The sequence below is a fragment of the Eumetopias jubatus genome, unplaced genomic scaffold, assembly GCF_037043125.1.
Source record: "Eumetopias jubatus isolate StellerSeaLion01/CBP00866 unplaced genomic scaffold, mEumJub1_p1.0 scaffold_2, whole genome shotgun sequence".
In the NCBI taxonomy this organism is placed as follows: Eukaryota; Metazoa; Chordata; class Mammalia; order Carnivora; family Otariidae; genus Eumetopias; species Eumetopias jubatus.
The window spans coordinates 54644449-54670987 of NW_028274808.1; the positions used below are offsets into that span (position 1 = coordinate 54644449).

General features: G+C 33.5%; 1 protein-coding gene across 1 annotated transcript in view; it reads left to right on the top strand.

Annotated features, from left to right (window-relative positions):
- Positions 1-26232, top strand: part of FBXO8 (F-box protein 8) — a 46474-nt gene extending 20242 nt beyond the window's left edge. Inside the window, exons 3-6 of the mRNA XM_028114292.2 lie at positions 2439-2565; positions 22839-22957; positions 23970-24166; positions 25599-26232. Of these exons, the coding sequence (XP_027970093.1) occupies positions 2439-2565; positions 22839-22957; positions 23970-24166; positions 25599-25786 (631 nt within the window). The 3' untranslated portion in view covers positions 25787-26232. The remainder of the gene's footprint in view (positions 1-2438; positions 2566-22838; positions 22958-23969; positions 24167-25598) is intronic.
- The last annotated feature ends 307 nt before the right edge of the window (positions 26233-26539 follow it).

Genomic DNA, 26539 nt, shown 5'->3' on the forward strand with positions numbered 1-26539 from the left:
AACTTTAGTAAAAATGTATTACCAACAATATTTCTAATGCAGGCTTTCTGATGCTACAGAATTACAGTATTAAATATATAGTTAATTTCTCAACATCTAAATAAAGAAAAATCATAAGCATCACCCTGTTACTCTCTCATTGTCTTGTTATAGTGAAGGTACTGTGAAAGTGAGAGGAACTTAGTGTTTATGGTTATTAATTTCTTAATCGGTAAAAGAAGAAATAAAAATACTTTAACACTGGCTCATTATTTGTTTAAAATTTCTGCATTTTAGTATTACCAGAAAACTTAATTTGTAATCCTATATTTGAACTCTGAAAAAAAAGTTCATTTCTAAGCTTATCTGAACTCAATCAAAATGTCCTCTTTATCTGGGATTTAAATCTGGGTGTGCATTTCTGAAAGAAATGCTTCCTTTATTGTTACCACATAATTATGTCTATTTTTATGACACTTGTTTTTTTTTTCCTTAGTGATAAATTGCTTCTATTTTAAATTGAAGGCCAGCTTAGTTTTTATTTTAACTTCAGATGTGTCGAATACTTTTTAATGTTGAGAGGTTCTGTTATTTTCACATAGCTCAGTAGTAAAAGTCAAAAGCTATAGGACTAAAGGTTCTGCTAAAATATTGATAATTTTCTAAACAAACTCCTAAACCCACTATTTTAGAATCAGGGATTTCATTTGGTTGGTAAAAATAATGCAAGGATATAAATATTAAGAAGATATTCTCATTTAATTATATATTTTACCCACTACCCTCACAATTTTTGATGTTACAGGCTGAGACAGTAACTTTCTTGTTACCCTATACATTGTATGTGTGTGACATGAAATTTGAGTCAAAAATCAGTAATTAATATCAGAAAATGAAACTATTTTAATATCACTACAAGTAGGTGTTTTTGAACACACAATTTCAGATAATTTTGAGATAGTCATTAAAAGTGCACTAAATTCTCTGTATCTCTAGAGTAATGCACTTATATTTAATGATCTGTGGTCTAATGATCCAGAATTTCTAGGCATTATAATAAGATAAAATGAGATAAAACTTTAGCTTTCAAATAATAACCAGTAGCTAATGCCTTTGTAGAGAGTTGGACACAACTATCCCAAACTGCAAAAATCAGTATTTTTTTATTATGTTAATCACCATACATTACATCATTAGTTCTTGATATAGTGTTCCATGATTCATTGTTTGCATATAACACCCAGTGCTCCATTCAGTACGTGCCCTCTTTAATACCCATCACCAGGCTAACCCATCCCCCCACCCTCCTCCCCTCTAGAACCCTCAGTTTGTTTCTCAGAGTCCATAGTCTCTCATGGTTCGTCTCCCCCTCTGATTTCAGTCCATAGTCTCTCATGGTTCATCTCCCCCTCCGATTTCAATATGTTTTAATATGAACTATTAGCATCTTAGGTTTCACAGAATTTTTAAACAATCACGTATCACTGTGATGGTAAAAAAACAGTGTTTTGAAGCAGCATCTTAGAACAGCTACTCTTAATGTCATACGCAGCTTTTGATGTATGTACTGAAGTTAATAGCATAATTTCTATGTTTATTTTGCCTGTTACCAATATGTATATTGTTAAAAAAAAAAAAAAACAACAAAGTTCTCTGCCTACCTAGCAATCTTTGCCTCCATTCAACTTTACTTTGCAATAGATCATAGTTACTTAATCCTGTTTAGCTTCTTGGTTAAGATTTCTAGTTCTGGAGTAAGACTCCTTGGGTTCAAGTCAACTCTTTTATCTTTTACTGTGTATGTGTCTCTTTATCTTTAGCACCAACATCAGAGCATTGTTGTAAAGATTAAAAGCAAGTTAATACCAGTATAATGTTTTAAATAGTGTCTAACATCTAGTAAGCACTGGGTAAATGTTATACGTTAATAGCTATCATTGCTATTGTTAGTAATATTTTCTATTTAACTTCAAATAGTACTCATGAATATTATTAATCTTCAACTCGTGTTTATTTTTTTATTCATTTTTTTAAAGAAGGCCCTTTAATTTTTTTTTGAAGATTTTTATTTATTTATTTAACAGAGATAGAGAGAGAGCTTAAGTAGGCAGAGCGGCAGACAGCGGGGAGAGGGAGAAGCAGGCTCTCCGCCGAGCAGGGAGCCCGATGCAGGGCTTGATCCCAGAACCCTGGGATCATGACCTGAGCCAAAGGCAGCTGCTTAACCGACTGAGCCACCCAGGCACCCCTCAACTCGTGTTTATTAAGTACTATCAGAATTGCTAAATTGAAAGCATTTGTCGATCATACTCTAGTAAACAAATAAAAACAAGTACAGAATTAAACATTTTCAACTTTAGAGCTGTAAATTTCATGTTACTATTTTATCATGTGTATACATGTTTAACTTAGGAAATTAAATATAGTAATGTTTTCTTGTCTGATTTTATATTTTATAGGTTATGTAAATCCACTTGGGGTCACTGTTCCATATATAATAAGAACCCACCTCTAGGATTTTCTTTCAGAAAATTGTATATGCAGCTGGATGAAGGCAGCCTCACCTTTAATGCTAACCCAGAGGAGGTAAGTGAAGAATGTGAATATTTGAAATAGTTGAACTTTACTACTATCTTACTGCAGTTTTCCGATGTAATAAACTTGCAAGTAAAGTAACAAGTCATTGAATATTCCTTTTCAATGAAGAAATCACTGAGAAGCCCACTAAGTAAAGTTAATGTTATATAACAGTCATTTCTCTTTACCTTACCAGCTCACATTTTAAATCTTTCTACCTGCTCATGTTGTGTGACAGCTTCCATGACATATAGGCAGTCCTCTACTGGACCTGATTAAAATATGACCACATTGTATGTGGAGAGCACAGAATATGTTCATCAAATTTTATCTGCAGCATTTTCTTCCTGTTTTATTTTTCTATTTAGTAACAATGCTACTTTTATCAGAGACAGTCACAAAGGACATTGTTCATTTGTGACACATCAAAATGTCTTCTTAATGCCTTTAACAGTCCATGTTGCCCTAGAAGCTGCTTATAGATTGTCATAAAACTGAATAATTTTATCAAAAAATCAAAATATGAAGACCGTTCTTTCACTATTTTATTTTCCCTATTCTCATTTTTATATATATCCTAGAAAGGTACAGATTCTCAGAAATGTTGTTTGTTTTTTTTTTCCTCAGAAATGTTTAAATGTCTGCTAGGCTTATTCTTAGAAACCTAATAGAAATTATACAGCACTCAGAACTACTACTTCTAGGTGAATTCTTTTCTGTGGAAAAATTTAACTGGCAGTTATTTTAATTTAATTTTCAAAAACCAACTTTTTTTCATTTGTTGTAGAGGTATTAAGGACTATTTAAATTATGCAGTCAAATATTTTTTTAAAATATCTTGACTTTTGCTATGTTATAATTAAAAACCTGTTTCCCCCATGTAAAATATTTGAATATTAAACAAATACTGATTTTATAAATATGCATGTAATATATATGACATTTTAAAAATTAAATTGATTTTTACTTATTACATATGATTTCTTAACTTTTCCTTGTATACAATTAAAAAATATAACACCATTGCAAAGCTTTACTGATACACCATCCATTATCAGTTAAGCCTTAGCCCCACAAATATAACAAAATATATATATTATAAAGACTGGTATAAATATTTAAGAAATTTGTTCTCTCACTACTGTTTAGTAAGAGTTTTGACGTTCAGATTGAATAGAGGACTGATACTTAATTTGGAAGGCAAATGAATAGATAAACTGTCAAATTTAGGTTTTGTAACTTATCCCTTAATTGTAAATTTTTTCTGATGCATTTTATTATAAACTACACTTGATTTTACTTTATTTTTGGTCAAATCCAAGTTCTGTTCCTTCCAAATATATAGCAACAGTAAGCATGTCACTTTTTGATCTTGCACTACGGCATAGCTACTCTGTACAAGAGATTCTTCTACGCTTACATGTTTGAAGAATGGCATGGTTTCAAAGACTTCATTATTCTGTTTATTAGAATTTGACATTACTTGTAGCTAATTAAAACAGTTCATATGACAAACTTTATAATAACTTTATAATAAGATACATAAATTGCATTAGTCTAATGATGATTACTGGAGAACCTGGTACAGTAAATTACTTTAGATACATAAGGAAAGGCAGCTATTATAAGCCCCAGTCTTATTATGCCCAGTTTATCAAGGCATTCTGTTTCCTGTCATGAATTATACTGATAATGAGCAAAACTGTCATCTTTAATTCATATCACTTGCAAATGTTACATTCTAAGGAAAGTATAACTTGGTAAGTACTGAGTTGTAGATTTACAGAGTCAGAAAAGTTGGATGTAACTGCTGATATTGATTATGGTAAGTAGTCATTCCTTGCTAAAAGAGTACCAGTTTTTAAAACAAATTATAAAGCCATCATTTTTATGCAAAGATGAAACCCCAGATAGGCCCTCATATACTAGAATATGATATGGATAGTTTTAAATATCTAAATTGGAAAAGCTAGATGTCAAAATTTGTTTCCATCTTTGCTACACATATCAGACTATAGAGTTCTTGTTACACCTCCTCTACTGTGTTTGGAGGGGTGGGCAGAGAAAAAAAATAAAATTAAAAGACCTCTTCTTATCTAACAAAACTTAAAAAAAAATTTTAAGTTGAATGTTTTCTAAGAGAGGGGATTGAAGTTATGAATTAAAATAAGATTTTTAGATTTTCAGATTTTACTTATCCATCCTACCTTCCATTGTTACTGAGAGTTGGCTGTATTTTCTTCTTATTCACTCCCTTGCCTGACTTAAAGATATCCTAGAGCATTCCAGAAGTGTTGAATTCACTATTCTGAAAGGGGCACACAGTGCTGTCAAGAGGCATAGAGCTGAACCTTTCAGAGTGACTTGTGGTTCCAGAATTCTGATTCTATGCTTTTATGAACATCAGTAGCTTAGCAAGTGTGATCTGATAGCAAAATAGAATCCTATCTTTACTAGAATGCACCTAGGTTATAAATAGGCAAAGAAGGACATTGAAATAAATACACTTGTAGATGCAGAGAAATGAGGGAAAGTATTTTAACAACTATATTCTATACTTTATTTCATTGACTAATACAAATAATAGCAACTTGGTTGTTTATCCAAGTCAAGGCTTCAGAATTAAAATCATGTAATTGAAAGAGTTATCCTAATAGATGTTTTTATATAGAACTTATCTGTATGAGTCATACTTTAGCCAGGTCTTAGAATGACTCTTGCCAAGATTTTTGAGCACTAGAAATCAGGAAGTACTTTTTGGAGGTTGATATCCGCCCCCCGCAATTGAAGCACTATCATCAGATGTGTTATTTTGGGTCCATTTAAGCCTGAGAAGTAAATTAGTTTTGATAATATGTGTAAATATAAGTGTCATTTATTGTAACTACCTGAGGTCAGATGTGTATAATTGTTCAGTATTATAAAAAGTCTACTTTTCCATAATTTCTAGTTCTGTACTTATCATTTTGATAGCAAGCATCATTAAAATATTATAAAAATGAGAATACTTACAGCCACAGGGAACAAGATTCTCCAAAGGACACCGTTCATGTCACGGATATGGGTAACCAAGCTCCACAGCGGCTGCTGGCAATGGCTCATGGGGTGGGGGAGAACTTCCGCACAGCCTGTGGTACGATTCTCTAGCACGCTGTTGTTATCTGCATGACCTTGTGATCTCAGCTGTATGTCAAGTCTTGATCTTGTGCATGAGCTTGTGTACTTTGTGGCAGGTGACCACATTCTAGTTGAGGAATGTGCTAAAAATCATCTCTTTACATTAGGCTGTATTTCCCCTGCATGTACAAGTTACGTGTGTTGATTTTATTCTGCTAGCCATATTGTAATAAAGTAATTTAACTTCTCAACCGACTAGCTATATTCCCTGAACTCCATTTAGTATGAAACATTTTCTCTTCTTAGTTATTTTTAAATTTGGAGTCTAAAAAATTGGGAACAGACATGGTTTAATTTCAATATGTTATAGGTTTTATTTTTGTTTGTGTAAATATGTTTTAAAAAATGTTATTGAATAATATTCTTGGGAGGCCTGGGTGGCTCAGTCAGTTGAGCATCAGACTCTTGGTTTCAGCTCAGGTCATGATCTCAGGCTCTATGGGATTGAGCCCCTCAGCAGGGAGTCTGCTGGAGAGTCTTCCTCCGCCCCCCCCCCACCATGCTCACATGCACTCGCTCTCTCTCAAATAAATAAATAAATCTTTAAAAAAATAATATTCCCATGTGGGTCAGTAAAAGCAGTCTTTTAACTATATAAGCACAATTTTCTTGCCTTCATAAAGGAAGACCCACATGCATGCATACAATGTTATGCATAATTATTAGATTGATCTGGGATAGAATCTATTATGAGAAATATTTTAAATTGGACCTGTACACACATTTTAGATGGAAATGCATAAGCAATTTATTTTTGTGATGATGTATTTTTGTTGTTGGACCAGCTAAAATATAAATGAGAAATTTGTAGTTCTCCATTTTAAAAAGGAACTCAGGAGTTTATACTGAGATATTAAATCTTACTGACTCTCTGCTCCTGTATATAGCAACAAAATGTTCATTACCATTACTTCATAGCATAGCAACAGTGATGAAAAAAACTTTTATTTTTATTCCCAGGGATAGAAAACCCTGATTGGTATCATCAGAATGTACAGATAATCATTTTCCAAATGTGTTCTTTGGAATCATTATTCCTCAGGATAAAGGACATAGTCAAAGAAGTTCCCAAGTCTAATAAATTTGACCATGATAGGTTATGATTAGTTGGCTTATTTAAAGAATAACTTTTCAAAGTCTTTAATACACTGATGCACATTGTATGTGCTGTATGTAGTATCATTCAAATTTATTTGATATAGTGTTAAATTTATTTGACAGTGTCTTTTTCTTTTGTTTTTTCCTTTGGCAAAGTAAAATTCCAGGGGACACGTTCTGTGATATGCTAGTATAGAGTATCTGTATCTTAAGTATGTGTAAATAGATGTGTTCCTAAATGGATAGACAGCTAGTTTGACTACCTTCTTATTCACTAACAGTTATCTGATGTCTGTTTTACCAGTAATCCTTTTTCTTTTGAAAGTCTATGAATTTATATTTGTTCTCTTTCTTTTTGTCTGATAGTATTTTTAAAAAATTAAAACTGAGAGTTGTGCCTTGAAAGACTGAGAGATTTATGAATGTTCTATATTTTGATTATCATCTAATTTGTTAAGGAAAATGTTACTTTGTAAAATAAAACCTGATAGAAATATTGAATTCAAATAATTACCTTTAGACATTGATACAAGTATTCATATCAAATAATTTAAACAGCTCATTTATCATTACTTCCTTCATATCTCATTCTCTATACTAACTCTGTTATCTCTTGCAACACGGGTATTTTCAGCGAAGGCTGACAGGCCACTAAGATGCTTTTAAGTTTGGCAAATGTACTGCCCACTTTTCCCTGTATGTATCACATAGGGTGTTTGGGCTGGAATGATCAGACAGTTTAATAGTGGCTTAACCGTATATGTTTATTTACCTCCAAAGAGACACAGAGGTGGGTATCCCAGAGTTATTTCAGTGATAGACTGATCTCATCACAGACTCTCAAGGTGTGTTGACTTCTGCCTTCTTTTGATAATAAGTTGGCCACCACCACTCAAAATATCACATCCTCATATGAAAGTATCCTCCTCACAAAGATAGGGGGCAAAACAAAGAAACTCTCCTCAAATTCCTTATGCTTATTAGGAAGTAAATATCTTTTCAGGAGCCTTCAGTGCACTACTTCTGATTTCTATTGGACAGACTGAATCACATGACCATTCCTAGACCTATTGAGAACAGAAGAGAAGGGATTACCGATTGGCTTAGAGTTATCATGATTTAGCAACTGTGACTGAAATGCTAAAAGCAATGAAAAGAGTGAAATGGCTTTGAGGCAGGCCCAAGCATCTGCAACTCTAGTTTTACTAGTGAGCCACTTACAAAATTTGTTTTTCTGCTTCTCTTATTTCTGGGGTGTACTGGTTTAGAAGCCTTAGTACCCAAAGGAGGAATATTGATAAGTGGCACAACAATTCAGATTGGTTGCTGAGACTCCCTATTTGTGGTTTTAGGTCCTCCTGCTACTGAGCAAAAATGACCAAAAAAAAAAAAAAGGGGGGGCCACACAATGGATGGGTGTCAGTAATTATGCTGTGGTTGAAGTAACGAGGTAACAAAGCGGGGAAAACAGAAGGATAGAAGTGGAACTCAGGAGATGTCTTCCAGGTCCTTCTAATACCACTATATTCTATCATAGAAGTAATTAAAAAAAAAAGTCACATAGCCCTGTATGGGCAGGGTTTAAATCACATCACTTAGACAACTCACTAGATAAAGAACTTCAACCAGCTGAAAGGGTAGCTCCATTCCCAGACTCAGGAGTTGTACACAGTTTATTCCAAGATAATCATGCTAATATTATTCCTCTTGGTTAGCATCCATGCAATCCAGTTCTGACCTGTAAGATTGAAGGAACATGTGCAGAGAAAATTTTAAGTTTCAGAAAGAGACAAAAGAAGGTAGTACTCTATCTATGTATATGCGTACACATGTGTACATGTGTATACTTCTGGGACTAATATATGAGGATATAATGATAGGAACAGATGCAGCCATCTTGCAGCCATGAGGGCTATTAATAACACAGGGCAAGTAGAACATTAGGAAGAAAGAATTGGGTCCATGAGCCTAACACCCCTGGAGCCAAAATACTTTGAAATTTCTTGTTATATAAGAAAATAAAATCCCTTTACTTTCTTGAATAGGGTTCCTGTTGTTTGCAATCAAGAGCATCCTAATGCATCATCATCACCATCATCATTATTACCCAAACTCATTAAGAATTTGATATGTAATCCTGAATGCAAATTATTTTTTATAAGAACAAACAGTGCTAATTTTCATTAGCAAAGTAATTTTATCCCCAATTTGCTGATGAGAATCTAGTCAGAGCAAAGGAGCAAGTTGATGCTAAGAGGAGTCCCTTACTGTGTATAGCTTAAAAAGCTTTCTTCTCTATTGGAATTATTTACCCGAAAGAGCTAAAATACTCAAGTTAATTGGCAAAACCCCTTCCCTTGATTAGTATTAGAGTCAAAGTGAAAAACTATGCCTCTCAGACACTGAATATTATCCTCTGGCTACATAATTTAATATTTTCAGTCTGGTTACAACAGTCAGGTCATACCAAACTGGAGGCCATTCACTTTTTTGAGGGCAACATGGTAGGTGTATGGGTGTGTGTGGATATCTCTTATCTCTTTTTTTTTTTAATATTTTTAAAATTTTATTATGTTATGTTAGTCACCATACAATACATCATTAGTTTTTGATGTGGTGATCCACGATCCATTGTTTTCGTATAACACCCAGTGCTCCATGCAGTACGTGCCCTCTTTAATACCCATCACCAGGCTAACCCATCCCCCCACCCCCTCCCCTCTAGAACCCTCAGTTTGTTTCTCAGAGTCTACGGTCTCTCATGGTTCATCTCTCCCTCCGATTCCCCCCCTTCATTTTTCCCTTCCTTCTCCTAATGTCCTCCATGCTGTTCTTTATGTTCCACAAATAAGTGAAACCATATGATAATTGACTTTCTCTGCTTGACTTACTTCACGTAGCATAATCTCCTCCAGTCCCATCCATGTAAAAGTTGGGTATTCATCCTTTCTGATGGCTGAGTAATATTCCATTGTATATATGGACCACATCTTCTTTCTCCATTCATCTGCTGATTTCAGATCAACTTTATTTTACACACTGCCCTGACCATAATAGATCTTGACTACCCTCCCCTTCCCTTGTCACCGAGTCATTCCAATACAATGACTCCACAGAAGTATGTGGACTCCGGGCAAACCTTTTAGAAGCTTCAAAGAGAAACAAATTCCCAGGCCCTCTTTTGTCTTAATCTAATTGAAAAAAAGATTCAGACCGAGAATATTGTATAGCTTATTCATCAAACCACCTGATGCATTTTGCTTTTGTTTTCCCTTGTACATCATGGGAGATACTGTTATCTCATTTAGTGTGAATTATCTAGGGTAAATATAAACAGAAATTAGTGGACAATGTATTAATCTAGGACTTTCAACTATAAGAAAGAATAAAGTTAGACTATTTGAGCACCACAGCACCCACACTACAAATTTTAAAATGTGCAGTGCTGAAATGACCAACATTTTTTCTTTGCTTGAATTTTACTTTTGTTGCCAATTTAGATAAATATACCTGGTGAGTTTACAATATTGTGTTAATATTCTAAGTACATTACAAAGAAAAATCTGTTTGCCTTTTATTTCCTGACCATATCCTGACCATCTTAATACGTCCATGTTCTTTGTTATCTGATGTGACCACAGTTTCAGTGAGACTTGACAGCACTTTCTAGACCTAAGTTCTCAATTTTAATGTCCAAGGTAGTTTTCTCTCCTACACATTTTGTCTGAATGTGGCAATTGCAAATACCAATGTCACAGTGAATGTCACTGTAAAAGATGAATTCTTTATCAGAAATCTGAAAACTATTTCCTCAGTTCTTGGATGTCATCAGTTGTCAAGCATCCATCAGATTAATTGCAGCTTTTGAAATATGGAAGTATGAAGGAAACACTACATTAAATACAAATTTTTTACCAACTAACTATAGTATACATTTATCCCTAATATTATATAACATTTTCTCTCATGTCATAAAGATTTTGAAGATGCCTTCTTATAATAAAAATATTAAGATCTGGGCGCCTGGGTGGCTCAGTTGGTTAAGCAACTGCCTTCGGCTCAGGTCATGATCCTGGAGTCCCCGGATCGAGTCCCACATCGGGCTCCCCGCTCAGCGAGGAGTCTGCTTCTCCCTCTGACCCTCCCGCCTCTCATGTGCTCTCTCTCTCTCATTCTGTCTGTCTCAAAAAAATAAATAAAAATAAAATCTTAAAAAAAAAAAAGAGTACTTTAAAAAAAAATATTAAGATCTTTGTGAACCACTTTTGGCCACTAGCAGGTAAAGATAGCATCAGAGTGACCTGTTGCTTTTTATTATTTGTACTGGTGACTCCAAGTTTTGAGAATTTATAATTTGAGGCATTTCAAAGTATACTAGAGTTTTGATCCAACTCATAGGTTTTTGTTGTGGTTCTGTTCTGTTCATTTTTTACCCCTTAGTTTAATTATATAATCCTTAAAAGTCATAGCTTCTCTTGAAAGCCACCTGGAGGCTTTGTACAGATTTAAACACTCATTCAACAAGTATTTATTAAGTATCTGTCCACCTACCAATTATATGACTTAGACCTTGTAAATTATTTAACCTTTGGGCTTCAGTTTCCCCGTCTATAAAAATGGGGACAATAATATTTGTGATGAATATTAACTCATATTCACACTAACATATTGTTAGTGCCTCTAAGTACTCCCCAAAATGTAGCTTTATATTTATACTAGAGGTACAACTACAACAACTTAGACTATCAAGAGCTAAGCACTGCTGTAGGCGTTGGGCTTCATCCTCTCTTGGAACTTTTGGATTCTAGTAAATATTTGACACCTGAGTCATGTTCCTTCATAAAGTATGTATCAGTCACACCAACATCTGCTAGCTTTAAAAGATGATACCCTTTGCCTTTAATTTCATTTTCTAGCATGTGATGAACAATCTTTTGCATATACAGTAACTTTTTGTGTCAGTGGTGATGCTTAGTATAATCTTTTTGAGGACATTTTAAACAGTAATTAGGTGTCCAAAATTACATTCAAATTCAAACCTGCGTCGTGGCTGAATATGGTGGTAGGATGAATAGATACTTTAATTACATGAATGAGTATACACATGTGCTAGCAGTGAAATTATTATTTAAATCCCAGCTTGCAAAAAATAAATAAGTAAATAAATAAATCCCAGCTTGCTTCTCTGTTTGTCTACCATTAAGATTTGGAGTTTTTCTTAATGTTGTTTATTTCAAAATTGCTTCAGAGCTGTTAAACTATATTTACAAATGTACATTTTAAAATCTAGGTTATATGAAAAAACTAATTTTTATTTATCAAAGCAAAGTTGTTCATTTAAATCTATTTGCATGTGATTTTTACAAGCAGGAATTCTATATTAGCCAATATTATATTCAAATGTGTTACTTTCTCATTAGTTTGAATTATTTTTAATTGTACCTTAACCTAATAGAGTTTTATTTACAGATTTTGACTAGAATGCTTTCTTTTTCTAATTTACAGACAGTTTAGAGAAGAAGGGGCCTTTCCAAGAAGCTTACTTTAGCTACCAGCAACTTGTCAATAATATTAGTAGTAGTAATTTATCATTAAGAATTACCTTCATGTTCTTCATCTTATTGATCTATCCTAGTCAGCAAAGTGACACTTTTGGGGACTATTAGAAGTCAAAGTGTGACTCTTCTTCTGTTTGAGTCTATTAAAACTAACTAATTGGAACTAACTTTTATTTGTTATTTAAAACCTAGATAATGACATTTATGTGATTTTGCTGATGTCATTGCTTTCTCTCCTATGAAAAAGAAGCACAAGGATCTGTCTTACATTTCTCCTCCATTTCCCTGGACTCCATTAGAAAGATTTTCCATTTTTCTTTAGATTTTCTTTGAACTATCCCTCCTGTATGTGAGATTTCCCATTGACATCTTCTGGCTAAAAATAATTTAGGGTGTATGTGTGACTATTCTTAGCAGTCCATCAACATTGTACACCCTGATGTATGGAAAATTGTTTTGGAAAGCTGAAATCCTTTCCACTTCAAACAAGGTCTGTAAATGAGCTGACTTCATTCTGTATTTCATACTCAAAACTGAATAGTATGATTCTTCATTATCCTCTAGAAAGTTTAATTCTGACTACTTTCAGTAACAGTGTAAGAAGGAATTGGTTGACCAGTGCACCAATGCAAGATGTTTATAATAGGGGAAACTGGATGGGATGGACAAATTGGGGAGTAGAGCCAAAATGGGAACTGTCTATACTTTTGTTCACTCTTCCTGCAAAACTGAAAACTGCTCTAGTAAATAAAATCTATTAATCAAAAAAAAAAACAAAAAGAAGGAATTGGTGGCAGTATATCAGCACTGTCTCTTCACAACTGTCACTTCCCCACATAAGAATGGACAGTGTGTGCTCTCTGTTCTTCCTAGAAAGAACTTCCAGGCAAGACTGGAATCTGCAGGTCAGATTTCAAACTGACATCAAAATCATCTTCACATTTCTGTCCCAATTGTCATGACGTCCTCTCCTCTTGATTATAACTAAGTCACACAGAGGCTTCCATTGAATAAATAGCCTATTTATAGGCACCTCAATAAGAGGAGAATTTTTCTGGTCAATCTTATAATCTCTTTATATAGGACAACTTTAAAAGCCTTGGCATAGTTTTTACTTTAGTCTTGGACTCTAGTGACTAGATTAGGAATAACAATTATACTATGTATAAACAGCTTAAATTAGCATAAAAAAAAGCAATGTGTGACATTTCTAAAGTCTATGCTGAAGGTCAGTGTTACAACAGAGAAGAGTGGTATAGAAATTTACAGAAGAAAACCCTGCAAAAGTTAGTGGGTAGAATGAAATGAAATGAAAGGGCAGAACAAAAACTTCCATACTTAGTTTTACAACTTGCTCATTAAATAATCTTCTGCATTTACTTTGCTTCAACTAAAAAGAAGGTGTTAATTTATTACTTGCACAGTATATATATCCCCAAATGGATTTCACCTGTTCAAGTTCTATGTGTTTTTTTCCTTAATGTAGAATACATATTCTCTGATTAAATAGGGAGAGTGAGAACTGCTGACTGAACAAAAATTAATAGATTTTACATTTTGCTTAAGTGATTCTGACAGGACTATAAAAAACGAAGAAATAGTATCACCATCGGTGCTATTTTCCAACAAGACAATGAGAATACTCCATTTGACCTATAGAAGGCTGCCCTCTCTGTGATGTGCTTATTATTTTCTACTATCCAGAAAACAAATATCCATAACATTTTTTGTGTCTCTTAATTTTTATATTTTTTAATGTGAAAAGATGACATTTCAGTTCATTTCACTGTGGCTAAAATACATATTTAAATATTATTGTATTATTTCTTACTGAAAGAAAAGGTAGAAATCTAGATTGAACTCTGTTTTATAAATATTTATTGTTAAAATTTAAGGATTGTTATTTTAAAAGTCTTCAAATGTCCTTTAAAAATGTAGTGTCCAGTTTGCTTTCTATTATATAATGCTCTAAGGATAGATTCATTTCCTGAAAAATAGTATAACCATGGTTCTGCATTTCACATTGTATACAAAGGCAAATTTGAACAGAATTAGTTAAACCAAGTTTTTTTCTAAATATCTTTATTATTTTCTGTAGGAAAACAAGGGTACCACCAATTTTGTTTTCGTAGTGATTTCTGTTATAGATACAAACTGCTACATAATGTTTCTGCCAACTGTCTGTGCCAATAGCAAGTACTTTCAGTACCAGTGGTTAGTGGGTTTTTTTTTTTTTTACTTAAGAAGGTATGTTTTTTAAGTCAGTTTTAGGTTTGCAACAACAGTTGGTTCTTTTTCATTTGGTTTTGCATACCTAGTTTTCTAGAATTCACTCTGCTACCTGTGTAATTTCTGGTCCTGAACATATGTATGGTAGATTTTGCTTTTGAACCACACTGTGGATAATAATGACTTGAATCAAAGACATAAGACTTTATTAAAAGGGGAGAGAAAATGTGGGTATTGATGTAATAGAAGAAATGAAACAAAGTAGATGTATCTTAAAACATGAATTGTATGAAAAGAGCCATTCTTACAATAATAAAAAAATAGATGACTAACACCTAATACATTTCTTCTTTTTATTTTTTAAGTTTAAATCAATTAATTAACATATAGTGTAGCATTAGTTTCAGAGGTAATTTAATGATTCATAAGTTGTATATAACACCCAGTTCTAATTACATCACATCCCCTCCTTAATGTCCATCACCCAACCCCCTCCTCCCCTCCAGCAGCCCTCAGTTTGTTTCCTATAGTTAAGAGTCTCTTATAGTTTGTCTCTCTCTCTAATTTCTTATTTTATTTTTCCCACCCTTCCCCTATGATCCTCTGTTTTGTTTCTTTAATTCCACGTTTGAGTGAAGTCATATGATAATTGTCTTTCTCCAAATGACTTATCTTGCTTAGCATAATACCCTCTAGGTCCATCCATATCATTGCAGATGGTAAGATTCCATTTTTTTTATGGCTGAGTAATATTCCATTGTATATATATACACCACATCTTCTTTATCCAACACATTTTTTTCTTCATTCTAAATTACTTCTTGGGTGCCTGGGTGGCTCAGTCATTAAGCGTGTGCCTACAGCTCAGGTCGTGATCCCAGGGTCCTGGGATCGAGCCCCGCATCGGGCTCCCTGCTCGGCGGGAAGCCTGCTTCTCCCTCTCCCACTCCCCCTGCTTCTGTTCCTGCTCTCATCTATCTCTCTCTGTCAAATAAATAAATAAAATCTAAATAAATAAATAAATAACTTCTTAATATTGGTGTAAGCTATCCTTTCATGATTTCTTGAATTATTTGTTTCCCTCCTAAACAAATTACATCAAAACAGTTCACCACTCTGATATGATTGTGTAAGTCTTGGGGCTATCATTTGCATAAGTTTTTAGTAACATACTCTATGGAGTCTACCTTACAAAATTTCTTAATTTTTTTTTAATTACAGCAAACATCTGTTCTATTAAAGAAAACTTAAAATGAGATGGGATGAATTTACATTAACATCACCTGGGTTCTCCCTGCTGCTTGGCACTCCTTTTGTTTATTCCTAGTGGCTTCCCAATGTATCATATGTGGAATTTAAGAACGGGGAATAGGAATTTATTCCTAGTAGATTCCCATTGTTGATAGAAATCTTTACCACTTCACTGTGGGATCCAATTCAGCTCTTTTCCAACTCTTCCTAGATAGTTTATGCACCCTAAGAAGAAAATCAATATGCGCTCTCTTTTCTGCCTTTATCAGTTTCTTAATATACCTATCTCTGAACCAGCACTACTGTCCTGTCCTCCAGTCTCAGAAAGCATTACCAACTCCTTAAGTCTATGTTCATGATCCAAGATTTTTCCTTCCCTCTTTTGATCAGCTTCATTAGTTTCCATAATTCTATCTTCTATATCACTTAATTCGTTCCTCTGCTTCTTCCATCCTTGTGGTCATTGCATCCAGTTGGTTTCAAATCTCAGTTATTGCATTTTTCATTTTGGCCTGATTGGTTTTAAGCTCTTTTATCCCTGCAGTAAGAGACTCCCTTGGTGTCTTCTATGCATTTCTCAAGCCCAGATAGTATCCTTAACAATTGTTGCTTTAAAATCTGAATCAGGCATATTACTTATCTGATTTGATTAGATCCCTGGCTGTGACCTTTTCTTGTTCTTTCTTTTGGGATGAATTTCTCCGTCTGGGTCTTTTTGTCTGGGTCTCTGTCTTTGTGTTAGGAAGGCCAGTACGTTTTCTGCTCCTGAGAGTAATGGCTTTATAAAGAAGAGGTCATATACTCTCCAGGGCTGGGCGCTTCAGGAAGTGTCTCTGGTGTATGCTGTGTGCACTCCGCCACTGTGTTTTGGCTGCTCCATCCCTCAGGCCAGTCCTCTGCAGGGTTTCTCCTTGCCTGCAGTGGGGAGTGTCTGTACCCTGCCCAGAATGTTCTAATTCCACTTGTATTTTCAGTCTTTCCCCTGCTCCCCTTTGTCTACCTTGCTGCTCTCATTATCTCTTATTGTTCCTTTGTCAATCTTTTCCTCTCCCTGTTGATTTTCTTTCTTGCATCTTCTGATGTGCATGGGTCAGAATGGTCTTGAAAAAACAGTTGTTTCTCTTTTTGACCTCTAATGTTCTTTAATATTTTTCCCTCCTTTGTACTAATAAATTTTTCAAGCGACTGGGCTATCAATTTCCTTACCTTGAGCTCATTCCTTAGCTTTCTTCCTAGACTTGAGCCCCCATCACTCTGTGGAAAGAGACCCCTTGAAAGGCACTACTTTCTTTTCTTCCAGTCACCAAATCCATTACCTTCTTTCCCATTTTCATCTCCTTGAGCTACCTAAAGGAAAAAGGAAACTAGCCATGTTCTATGCTAGACACTTTCATAACTTCACACTAGCTACTTAAATAAGATTTTTACTGATTAAGAAACTAAGGTTTGGAAAGTTTGAGTAAATTATGTTCACAAAATCACAGAGCCATGGTTTGGTCCTTGTGAAAATTATGCTCTTTCAACTATACTAGATAATTGCATTGTATACCCTTTTCTTTACATTTCAAAGACTTTTAGCCTCTGGGACATTATTCTGTCCCTGCCTTCTTCCATCTCTGCTTACTCCTTTACCAATTCTTCTTATTCAGGATCCTTAGTCTGTACCTTCAACCCACACTTGTTTCTTTATATCTTATTACATTGTCAGCTGCCTATTTTGCCTTTCTAGTTTTATCTCTCATCACCTGAAGTTCAACATTTTGAAGTCCAAACTCATTACTGTTTTCTTTAAATCAACACCCTCTATAACCTGTGAGTTTCCCCCCTGTCAGTCATTTCCCTTTTCGTCTAAGCCAGAAACATCAGTTAGCTTAATCTTTCACTTTTCATTATTCCTTGACTTGATAGCCAGCATGGTAAAATGTGCTCTCGCTTCATATTTTCATATACATACGTAGCATATGTGGGGTTTTTCATATGTTTTTAGGATAGATTATTTCCTTTGCATTTCTGTTGCTTTAAGCCTGGACAAAGGTAGTAGCCTACTGTCTAATTTCCCTTTTATTATTTCTCTTTATATTACTGTCAAATTTATATGGCACGCCATTGCTTCATTATGTTAAAAAGGCTTCAGAGGCTTCCAGTTACATATAAGGGAGAAGATAAACTCCTTACCTTAACATTCACTGCTTTTCCTGTTACAGTCTAGTTCCAGACTTGGCTCTCAAACCCAAGGTAGTTTCCCTATTTTCCTGAAAATTGCCTGATTTTTTATCTTATAATGCTTTTGCTTATATAATACAACATTGACTAAAATATTCATTTCCAGTGTTCCCCTCATTCTGAGCTATTTAAACCACTACGATTCTTTCAAAGTAGACATTCCAGAAAAATCTATCTAAATGTCCTGTCTCACAGTGATTTTTCCTTCCACTGAACTACTGAAATGCTTATTTTTCATACCTGTTCATTTAGGTCCTATTTAACTGCCTTGCATCATTGATTTGTCACATATGCGTATTCTACTTATTTGTGTCCCTGTCTCATCTCCCCAGATAAACTTTAGATTTTCTTAGAGCAAAAATGTTTTATACTTCTCAGTGTCTGTCACTACCTTGCATATATCCCTTGCACTTAATACATTTTAAATGAAGATGTAGATAATTTTAATATATTTGTTTTGACCTAATGTTTCAGAAATGCTTTTAAAGCAGATACAGGGGCACCTGGGTGGCTCAGTCGTTAAGCGTCTGCCTTCAGCTCAGGTCATGATCCCAGGGTCCTGGGATCAAGTCCTGCATCGGACTCCCTGCTCAGCAGGAAGCCTGCTTCTCCCTCTCCCACTCCCCCTGCTTGTGTTCCCTCTCTCTCTCTCTGTGTCTCTCTCTGTCAAATAAATAAATAAAATCTTTAAAAAAAATAAAGCAGATATGTACCTACATACGTATCTATACATATATACACACATATGCACAGATATACATATATCTACTTTACAAACTAGTCTTTGGGTGTTCCTCTTTATATTTAAATCTAAAGTTAAATGGATACTTCTTTTAAAAATCACATTACTGGGGCACCTATCCTGTTAGCAGCTAGAAAGACTAACCCATTTGTCTAGTTATGGAGTGGATTTCAAAATTTTGGATTTTTTTTCCAAATTAATATTTATGATTACTTATAAGAATATCTCTTTCTGGGGCATGTGGGTGGCTCAGTTGGTTAAGCATCTGACTCTTGATTTCGGCTCGGGTCATGATCTCAGGGTTGTGAGGTCAAGCCCTTACCTTAGTATGCACTGAGCATGGAGCTTGCTTAAGATTCTCTCTCTACCCTACCCATGCTCAGGCATATGCTCTCCCTCTCTCTCTCTCTCTCTCTCTCTCTCTCTCTTAAAAAAAAATCACATTAGTAAGGAATTTGATATTTGTAATATGAATATTATTTACTCTTGTGATTTTCCAGAGAAATATGAATCTTAATGTATATATCCAATCTATGTTCATGATACGAATTTCATTTATCCCACTATAACTTTCCTTTAAAACTATTTTTTTAAAATAAAATCCATTTTGGTCCAATAGTCTTCTTCCAGATGACAAAAACTTCCCTTTATGCTATGGAGCCAATTCATTATAGGACTGACACCATCATGATTTATCTTCAAGTCATATGACAAAAATGTCTTAGAATTATTCCCATGTGAAAGAAAAGGAACCACACTATGGCGGTAACAATTCAGATAATTCTGCAAGTTGAACCATGTAGAGTTTGCATAATGGAGTTAACATGTATATGGATTAAGCAATCAAATAAACTTAAGTAGTAATAATTTGAAGATTAGGCTTATTTTGGAAATGTAAAAAAAAAAAAATTGAATCAGGCAAATAACAAACCATTGGCCTCGAACAACTCAGCTGTAATTGCAAGTGTAGCCTTCCTTACATGGCACTAACCTCCCTCCCTATTACGGACACTCAGTAGCCATACTCCTACATCATCTAGAATAGGGATTCCTAACCTGCAGTCCTTAGATGGGCTTCAGGCACTTAATGTATATTTAAAAAATGTGTATGTGCATTATTCTGGGAAGAAGTTCTATAGTTTTCATCAGCTTAAGATCTTCACTAAAACCACACACAATGTCTGTTCTTTTTCCTTATGATAAAGCTTTTCAGATGTCTTAAAGTCTTAATATTCTTTCCTAGGTATCTTCTTTAGGCCTAATATCAGTACATCCTTCACATCTTCCTAATCTAACAGAGATTGACCCTTCAACAATCTAATCAGGTCCTGATTTCCTTTATGCAGATAAATTCTAGTTTGTCAGTATACCCCACAAAATCTGCCATCCAGAATCTGACACTTTTGTAGTGAATTATGTGGACAATAGTGAGCTACTGCCTTCCCTTTTTCTGGAAATTATGTTAGTAGAGACTAATATTAATGTTCATGATTTCCTTTGTCTGTGAGACACTACATGCATTCTCTCACTCTGCTGAGAGCTCTAGTCCTGATTAGTAACATGCTATGTGGTCTGGGCATATCTCTGTACCATTCTTCTAAAACTATATTAAAAATGAAAACTTATACCACTTATTAAACAAATGTAGAGTTATTCAACCAATCTCATACTATGTTTTCTTTAGTAGTTCATTGCTTACCTAACAAGATAGGAATTTGGACGGTTGCCAGCTTGCTTATTGAAGAAAATTATAATCTGATTTCATGCCTTTTCCTATTTCACACCCCTCGACCCATTACTTTGACAGCCCTTCTGAAGTAATCTTCCTTTCCAGAGAAATCTCAGACTTGAAAGCTAATGCCTCCTTTCCTCATAAAACCAACAGAGTTGGCTAATTTCAAGCTGTGCCCCTCGTTTTCAGGACTGGGTTTAAAGCTGTTTGTGTTCTTGCTTACTCCTCTGTATGTGATTGATTATGGAGTCTTCAAAGTAGGCGAGAGATTAAATTCTTAAAACATGTATTCCTTAAAAAAGGAAATTATCAACAACATATTTTAGGAATGCTTACATGAGGCAAATACCAATGCTAATTTGTAACTAAGGAGCATCAAATGATACTAAAATGCATATGTCATATAATTAGAGAATTACGTACTATTTAATGGATCATTTAGTGTTTTTTAATATTTTGTATAATTTTAAAAGTTGATTAGATTTAGTTTTACATCTCTTAAATATTGATTTACAAGTAGGTATAGATAAAGAACCTATTAAATAATATTTAGTTGACATTCCTTGGGGTTTGAATAGCTTAGATTTAAAATTAAGCACTGCAAATGCTTCTGAAATATTGTTATTCTTTTAAATGGAGGAATTTTGGAAAAAATCAAACCTGACAACTTTTACTAAGTAGATGAATTAAAACATACAGTCAACTCTCGATTGTTCAAACTAATGGAGGAAAGGATGGAACAAGGATTACTGTTTCTTTAGTTCCTGCCCCCTCAGTTGCTGAAAGCCTCATTCCAAACAAAAGTCTTTGGCTTTCCGTCTTGAACATGTTACATTCCTAACCTTTTATCCAGGATGCAGTCTGAAATACAGCTTACAATTGAGTTGACAAGAACATTTCATATTATCACATTCTGCTCTTCTCAGACACATTTTTAAATCCAGTACTTTAGCACTGCTTTTGTACTATTAAGATTCACATGAGAAACTGATAACATTGTCATTAGGATATTATCCTCATGGCTCATAAAATTAGTTTTATAATAAAAAATCTTTGAATTATAATTTACAGATAATTATAACCTTTCAAAGGCATTACCTCGTGGTACCAAATTGCTTTTTTAATTTTTTTTAATACAAAAATTTTATGAGACTTTTTTATCTTGAAGAGTCTTTCATAAAAATTCTTCCAACTTTTTGAATTCTTAATGAGTGCAATATTTCTGAGTACTATATGTGTTTGTAAAAGGGAAGAAATGCTGAAGGAATTTATGTGTGAAAACAGTATGTTGCGTGTATATAATACATCATTTTCTCTACTAATTAACTGCACACAGTGTGCTATTATCCAGACATAAGTATTCATGGGAACGCATGTATCTGGATAACTACGAGTTGAAATAAACACAACCTGCCTTTTATTTCAATAACTGCACATTCAAATCCACATAAGGTATTTATTTGAATGTGACCTCCATATACATGAGAAAACGTTGGTTTCAGTGTTCAATTTTTTTGTTGATGTTTTGTTGTTACTGATTTAAATCTAAAATAGGTACAAACTGTGGATAATGCTTCTCTGGAAAACTTTGCATGCAGGGAGAAGGAAATTCAAAGATAAATCCTATGAAAAAACACTGAAATTGTTTTGTCCTATTATATTTTGCCTCCCTATATATTGAAGCTAAATTCTTATTGAATGTAGCGATGCTTAAAGGCAAAGTGTGTACAGACCATAAACCCACCTGGAACTGTGCCTACTTTACTTTAAGTTAAATAACTTAATTATTTTTCTTTACAGAATAAAATTGTTGATCTTTGATTTGGAGAATCTTTTTTTCCTCAATAAGTTTTTTCCTTGAATAGTGTATTAGAATATGTCTAAGAGATCATGTTTTCTATTAGGCAGTGGAAGTGTTTGGTACAAGGCTTATTTCAAAGTCTACATAGTAGTTTCCCCTCCCCCTGCCAACCACCAGCACCATATAAGCCATATTTCTATATAGTTAGTTTTAACTGACATGAGGCAGAAAATTGAATTAGGATTTCCTTAGGAGTCTTAACTTTGAATTTCCTACTTTTCATTGCATGTAAACTATCAACCACAAGTAATAGTTTCAGCTCAAGTTCTAGCTTGTATTTTGCATGTTAAAGCTATAAAAAGTCTATTAATGCTGGACAGAATTTATGGCTATTGTTCCACTATCGCCTAATTGTTAAAATTTATAAATAAAGACTGACTTTATTTATGTAGACTTGTCTTTCTGCCTTAGGGAGTGAACTACTTTATGTCCAAGGGTATCCTAGATGATTCACCAAAGGAAATAGCAAAGTTTATCTTCTGTACAAGAACACTAAATTGGAAAAAACTGAGAATCTATCTTGATGAAAGGTAAAAAAAAATTAAGTTTTCATCAGAAATGAATTAAGTAATGCTTTTAATGAGTTAAGCTTTACTTTTAAAACTATACCACATAGCAGTCATCTAGTTGAGAAATTTTTCTCAACTATTTATAACTGCCATTGTAGCCTGAAAGCAGACAAACAGTATGTAAACAAATGAGTATGGCTGGGTTCTAATAAAATTTTATTTACAAAAATAGGTAGTGGGCCATATTTGGCACACTAGCTATAATTTGCCTATCCCTACCATAACCAATTGATAGAAATTAAAGATGATCATATAATCATGGTTGAGTTCAGCAAGAATTGAAGCATAGTATTACAAAGTATGACTATTTATTAATTGCCATTGATAGAAAATATGTATAGACATACACATGTACTTACACAAATATTTATATAATTGTAAATAATCCAAATGTACATAAGTGGAATTGTTACGTCCATAAGACAGGGTACTGTTGAGTCATTAAAAAGAATGACTTAGATCTGTGTGTAAAAACGCTGTTCACAATATACCATATGAAATAAGAAAAGCAAATATTAGGAAAAATATATACTATATGTTGACACTTTTTAAAGTCTACATAAATAGTTGTTACCTCTGGTGGTGTGGATTGCTGTGGAAAGTGAAAACTCTTATTTTCATAGTTAAAAACATAAAGAATTCTGTTGCTATTTGAATTTAGCCAAAAAAAACTTGAAAAGAAGCTGCCGCTTTTAATATTGCAAAATTTATTTTTTCTTCATTTTATAATTTAGAATTACTAGTTTCACCTTGCTTTGTTATAACCTATTCACAAAAAATTTAAAAATTATTTAATGTCTTAAATAATCAGAGCTGGATTTTTTAATTTTAAGGATTATGTATACTTTGTAGGATTAGCTAATCTCAGAATCAATAATAAAATATTTTCATCCAAAACATAATTTATGAGTCCTTATCATTTTTTTAGTAGAGAAATGTTAACTAAAGCTGTGTCTTTTTCTTTTTCCACTAGGAGAGATGTCTTGGATGACCTTGTAACGTTGCATAATTTTAGAAATCAGTTTTTGCCCAATGCACTGAGAGAATTTTTCCGTCATATCCATGCCCCTGAAGAGCGTGGGGAGTATCTTGAAACTCTCATAACAAAGTTCTCACATAGATTCTGTGCTTGTAACCCCGATTTAATGCGAGAACTTGGCCTTAGTCCTGGTAAGAATATATATAGTGAATTCCTTCCAGCCCCCTTCCCACCTCCAGGTAAAAATAGTAGTCATTATGAGACATTTTTTTTCTCACCCTGGGGAAACATGCTTTCAGTAATTACAAATACTTCTCTTACTACTTATAGCAATGACTAATTCTATAGAATACAGCATTTATGTGAGCTTAGAATAGTTTATCAGAGATGTCATTTATATGTAGTAAACACTGTTTTAGGAAGAAAATTAGACTTAGCTATAAATTTATTAAAATTATTCTTGATTGAGAATTGGATATTACTAATTTAACTAAAAACTTGAGAAATTATTTTTAAAGCTTTTCATAGTCCACATATTACATAGGTAACACCTAGAATTTTTCTACTAAAAAATTTATTTTTAATACAACTAATTTTTATAATTTGTGTGTATGAGTATATATGTATGTACATGCAATATAACCTGAGTATCCTACGTATTTTTTCATTTGACAGAGCTTTACTTATCGCTTCATCTCAAAAATTATATTGTGTTGATTTAGTGGCGGTTACAAAACACTTACCCATCATATGAAATTTGTTGAAAATGCTTTTATAAAACATAATATTTGACTTTGCTTTATTAAGACTGCAGGATTCTGAAGTAAAAACCCCATAGTAGTAGCAAGTAGTTGTAGCATATAATAATAAGTATCTTGAGGTTTGTTACTATTTTGTTAGTAAACATCAGATATTGCTTTGGGCATATATAAAGACATGTTGTTGTTGTTGTTGTATGCTGCTCAGGTTTAGCAATCTTTTCCCTAAAAATTTACTTCTGAAATTAATACGTAAATTCCATGTACCTTAAAAATACATATCTCAAATGAGAATATTAATTTAATAATCTTATAAGTTGTTTACGTTTTATTTTCAAGGACTGTTAATATATGTCTTTGTCATTAAATATTTTCCAATTAGATTTTTATAAAAAACATTCTATGTAAATATATATGTGGGTTTTTGGTTTTTTTTTTGAATGGGAAGATAAATATACTAACAGTACAGGTGTATTTTATGGATAGTTGAATGGGAGTATCGCATTTGAAAGCAAAGATGAAAATAAAGCCAATTCTGAAATTTTTATATTTAGAATGAGCTTTCACTATAAATTCCTATTCTAAAATGCTTTATGAGTTGAAGGAAATACTCACGAATTGGTGGTCAGTTAGGATGATCAACCATCCCTGTTTGTCCAGGACTGAAGAGTTTTGCAGGACACGGGATTGTCAGTGCTAAAACTGCAAAAGGCCCAGGCAAAGTGGGATGACTTGGCCATTCTATGTTTAGTTATAATCTAATCTCAATTTCTTTAAATTATGAAAATTTTTGCATTAGATAATGCCTTTGGGGCCACATTTTTCAAACCACCTAATAATCTGAGGTGTTTCTTTTTAATTCCAGATGCTGTCTATGTACTGTGCTACTCTTTGATTCTACTTTCCATTGACCTTAGTAGCCCTCATGTGAAGAATAAAATGTCAAAAAGAGAATTTATTCGAAATACCCGTCGTGCTGCTCAAAACATTAGTGAAGATTTTGTAGGGCACCTTTATGACAACATCTACCTTATTGGCCATGTGGCTGCATAAAAGCACAATTGCTAGGACTTCAACTATTAACTTCAAACTAAAGTTACCCAAGGACTTATTTAGCAGATATGGGGCTTACATTAGTGCTGGTCATTCTAGCCTCTGTATACAATCAAGCTCGAGTGTATACGTTTTTTTTTCTTTCACTGTTTTCTTTTTTAGTAATTTCCTTGGGGAACTAAATAATTTTGCAGAATTTTTCTTAATTTTGCTTATCATGTTTTGCACAAAGCAGAGCCATTGTCTGACACAGCTGTGTAAGAATGTTAAACTGACATTATACTCTAAAAGATGGTATATTTGTGCATTAGATTTGCTTGAAAACTACTCATTTTCATTCTTTTTTAAAATACCATGTAATGTGTACATATTTAACTAAAGAGATTTATAATCATAATTATTTTATTGTAAAGATTTTAACTAAAGCCTTTCCTTTTTCTCTCAAACTGAGTTCTGAAATTTATTTGATTCTGATCTGAGCTTATGACTGTCTTCATAAAAGTTGGATCTGACTTGGATAAAAACCAATACCAGTTTCTCTTTCCTTTGAACTTTGAAAAGAATATTAATTTATTACTAGTAATAAGCAAAACAGGCACTTATTTTTATAATATAAATTCATCACTTGACTTTCCATTTTTAAAAAGTTCTGGGTTAGTCATTTCTCAATAAGTCCTTTAAACTATTTGAGATAACAAAATACGTTAAAATCTAGGATTCCCATACATAGGAACAGAATGTTATTAAAACTTA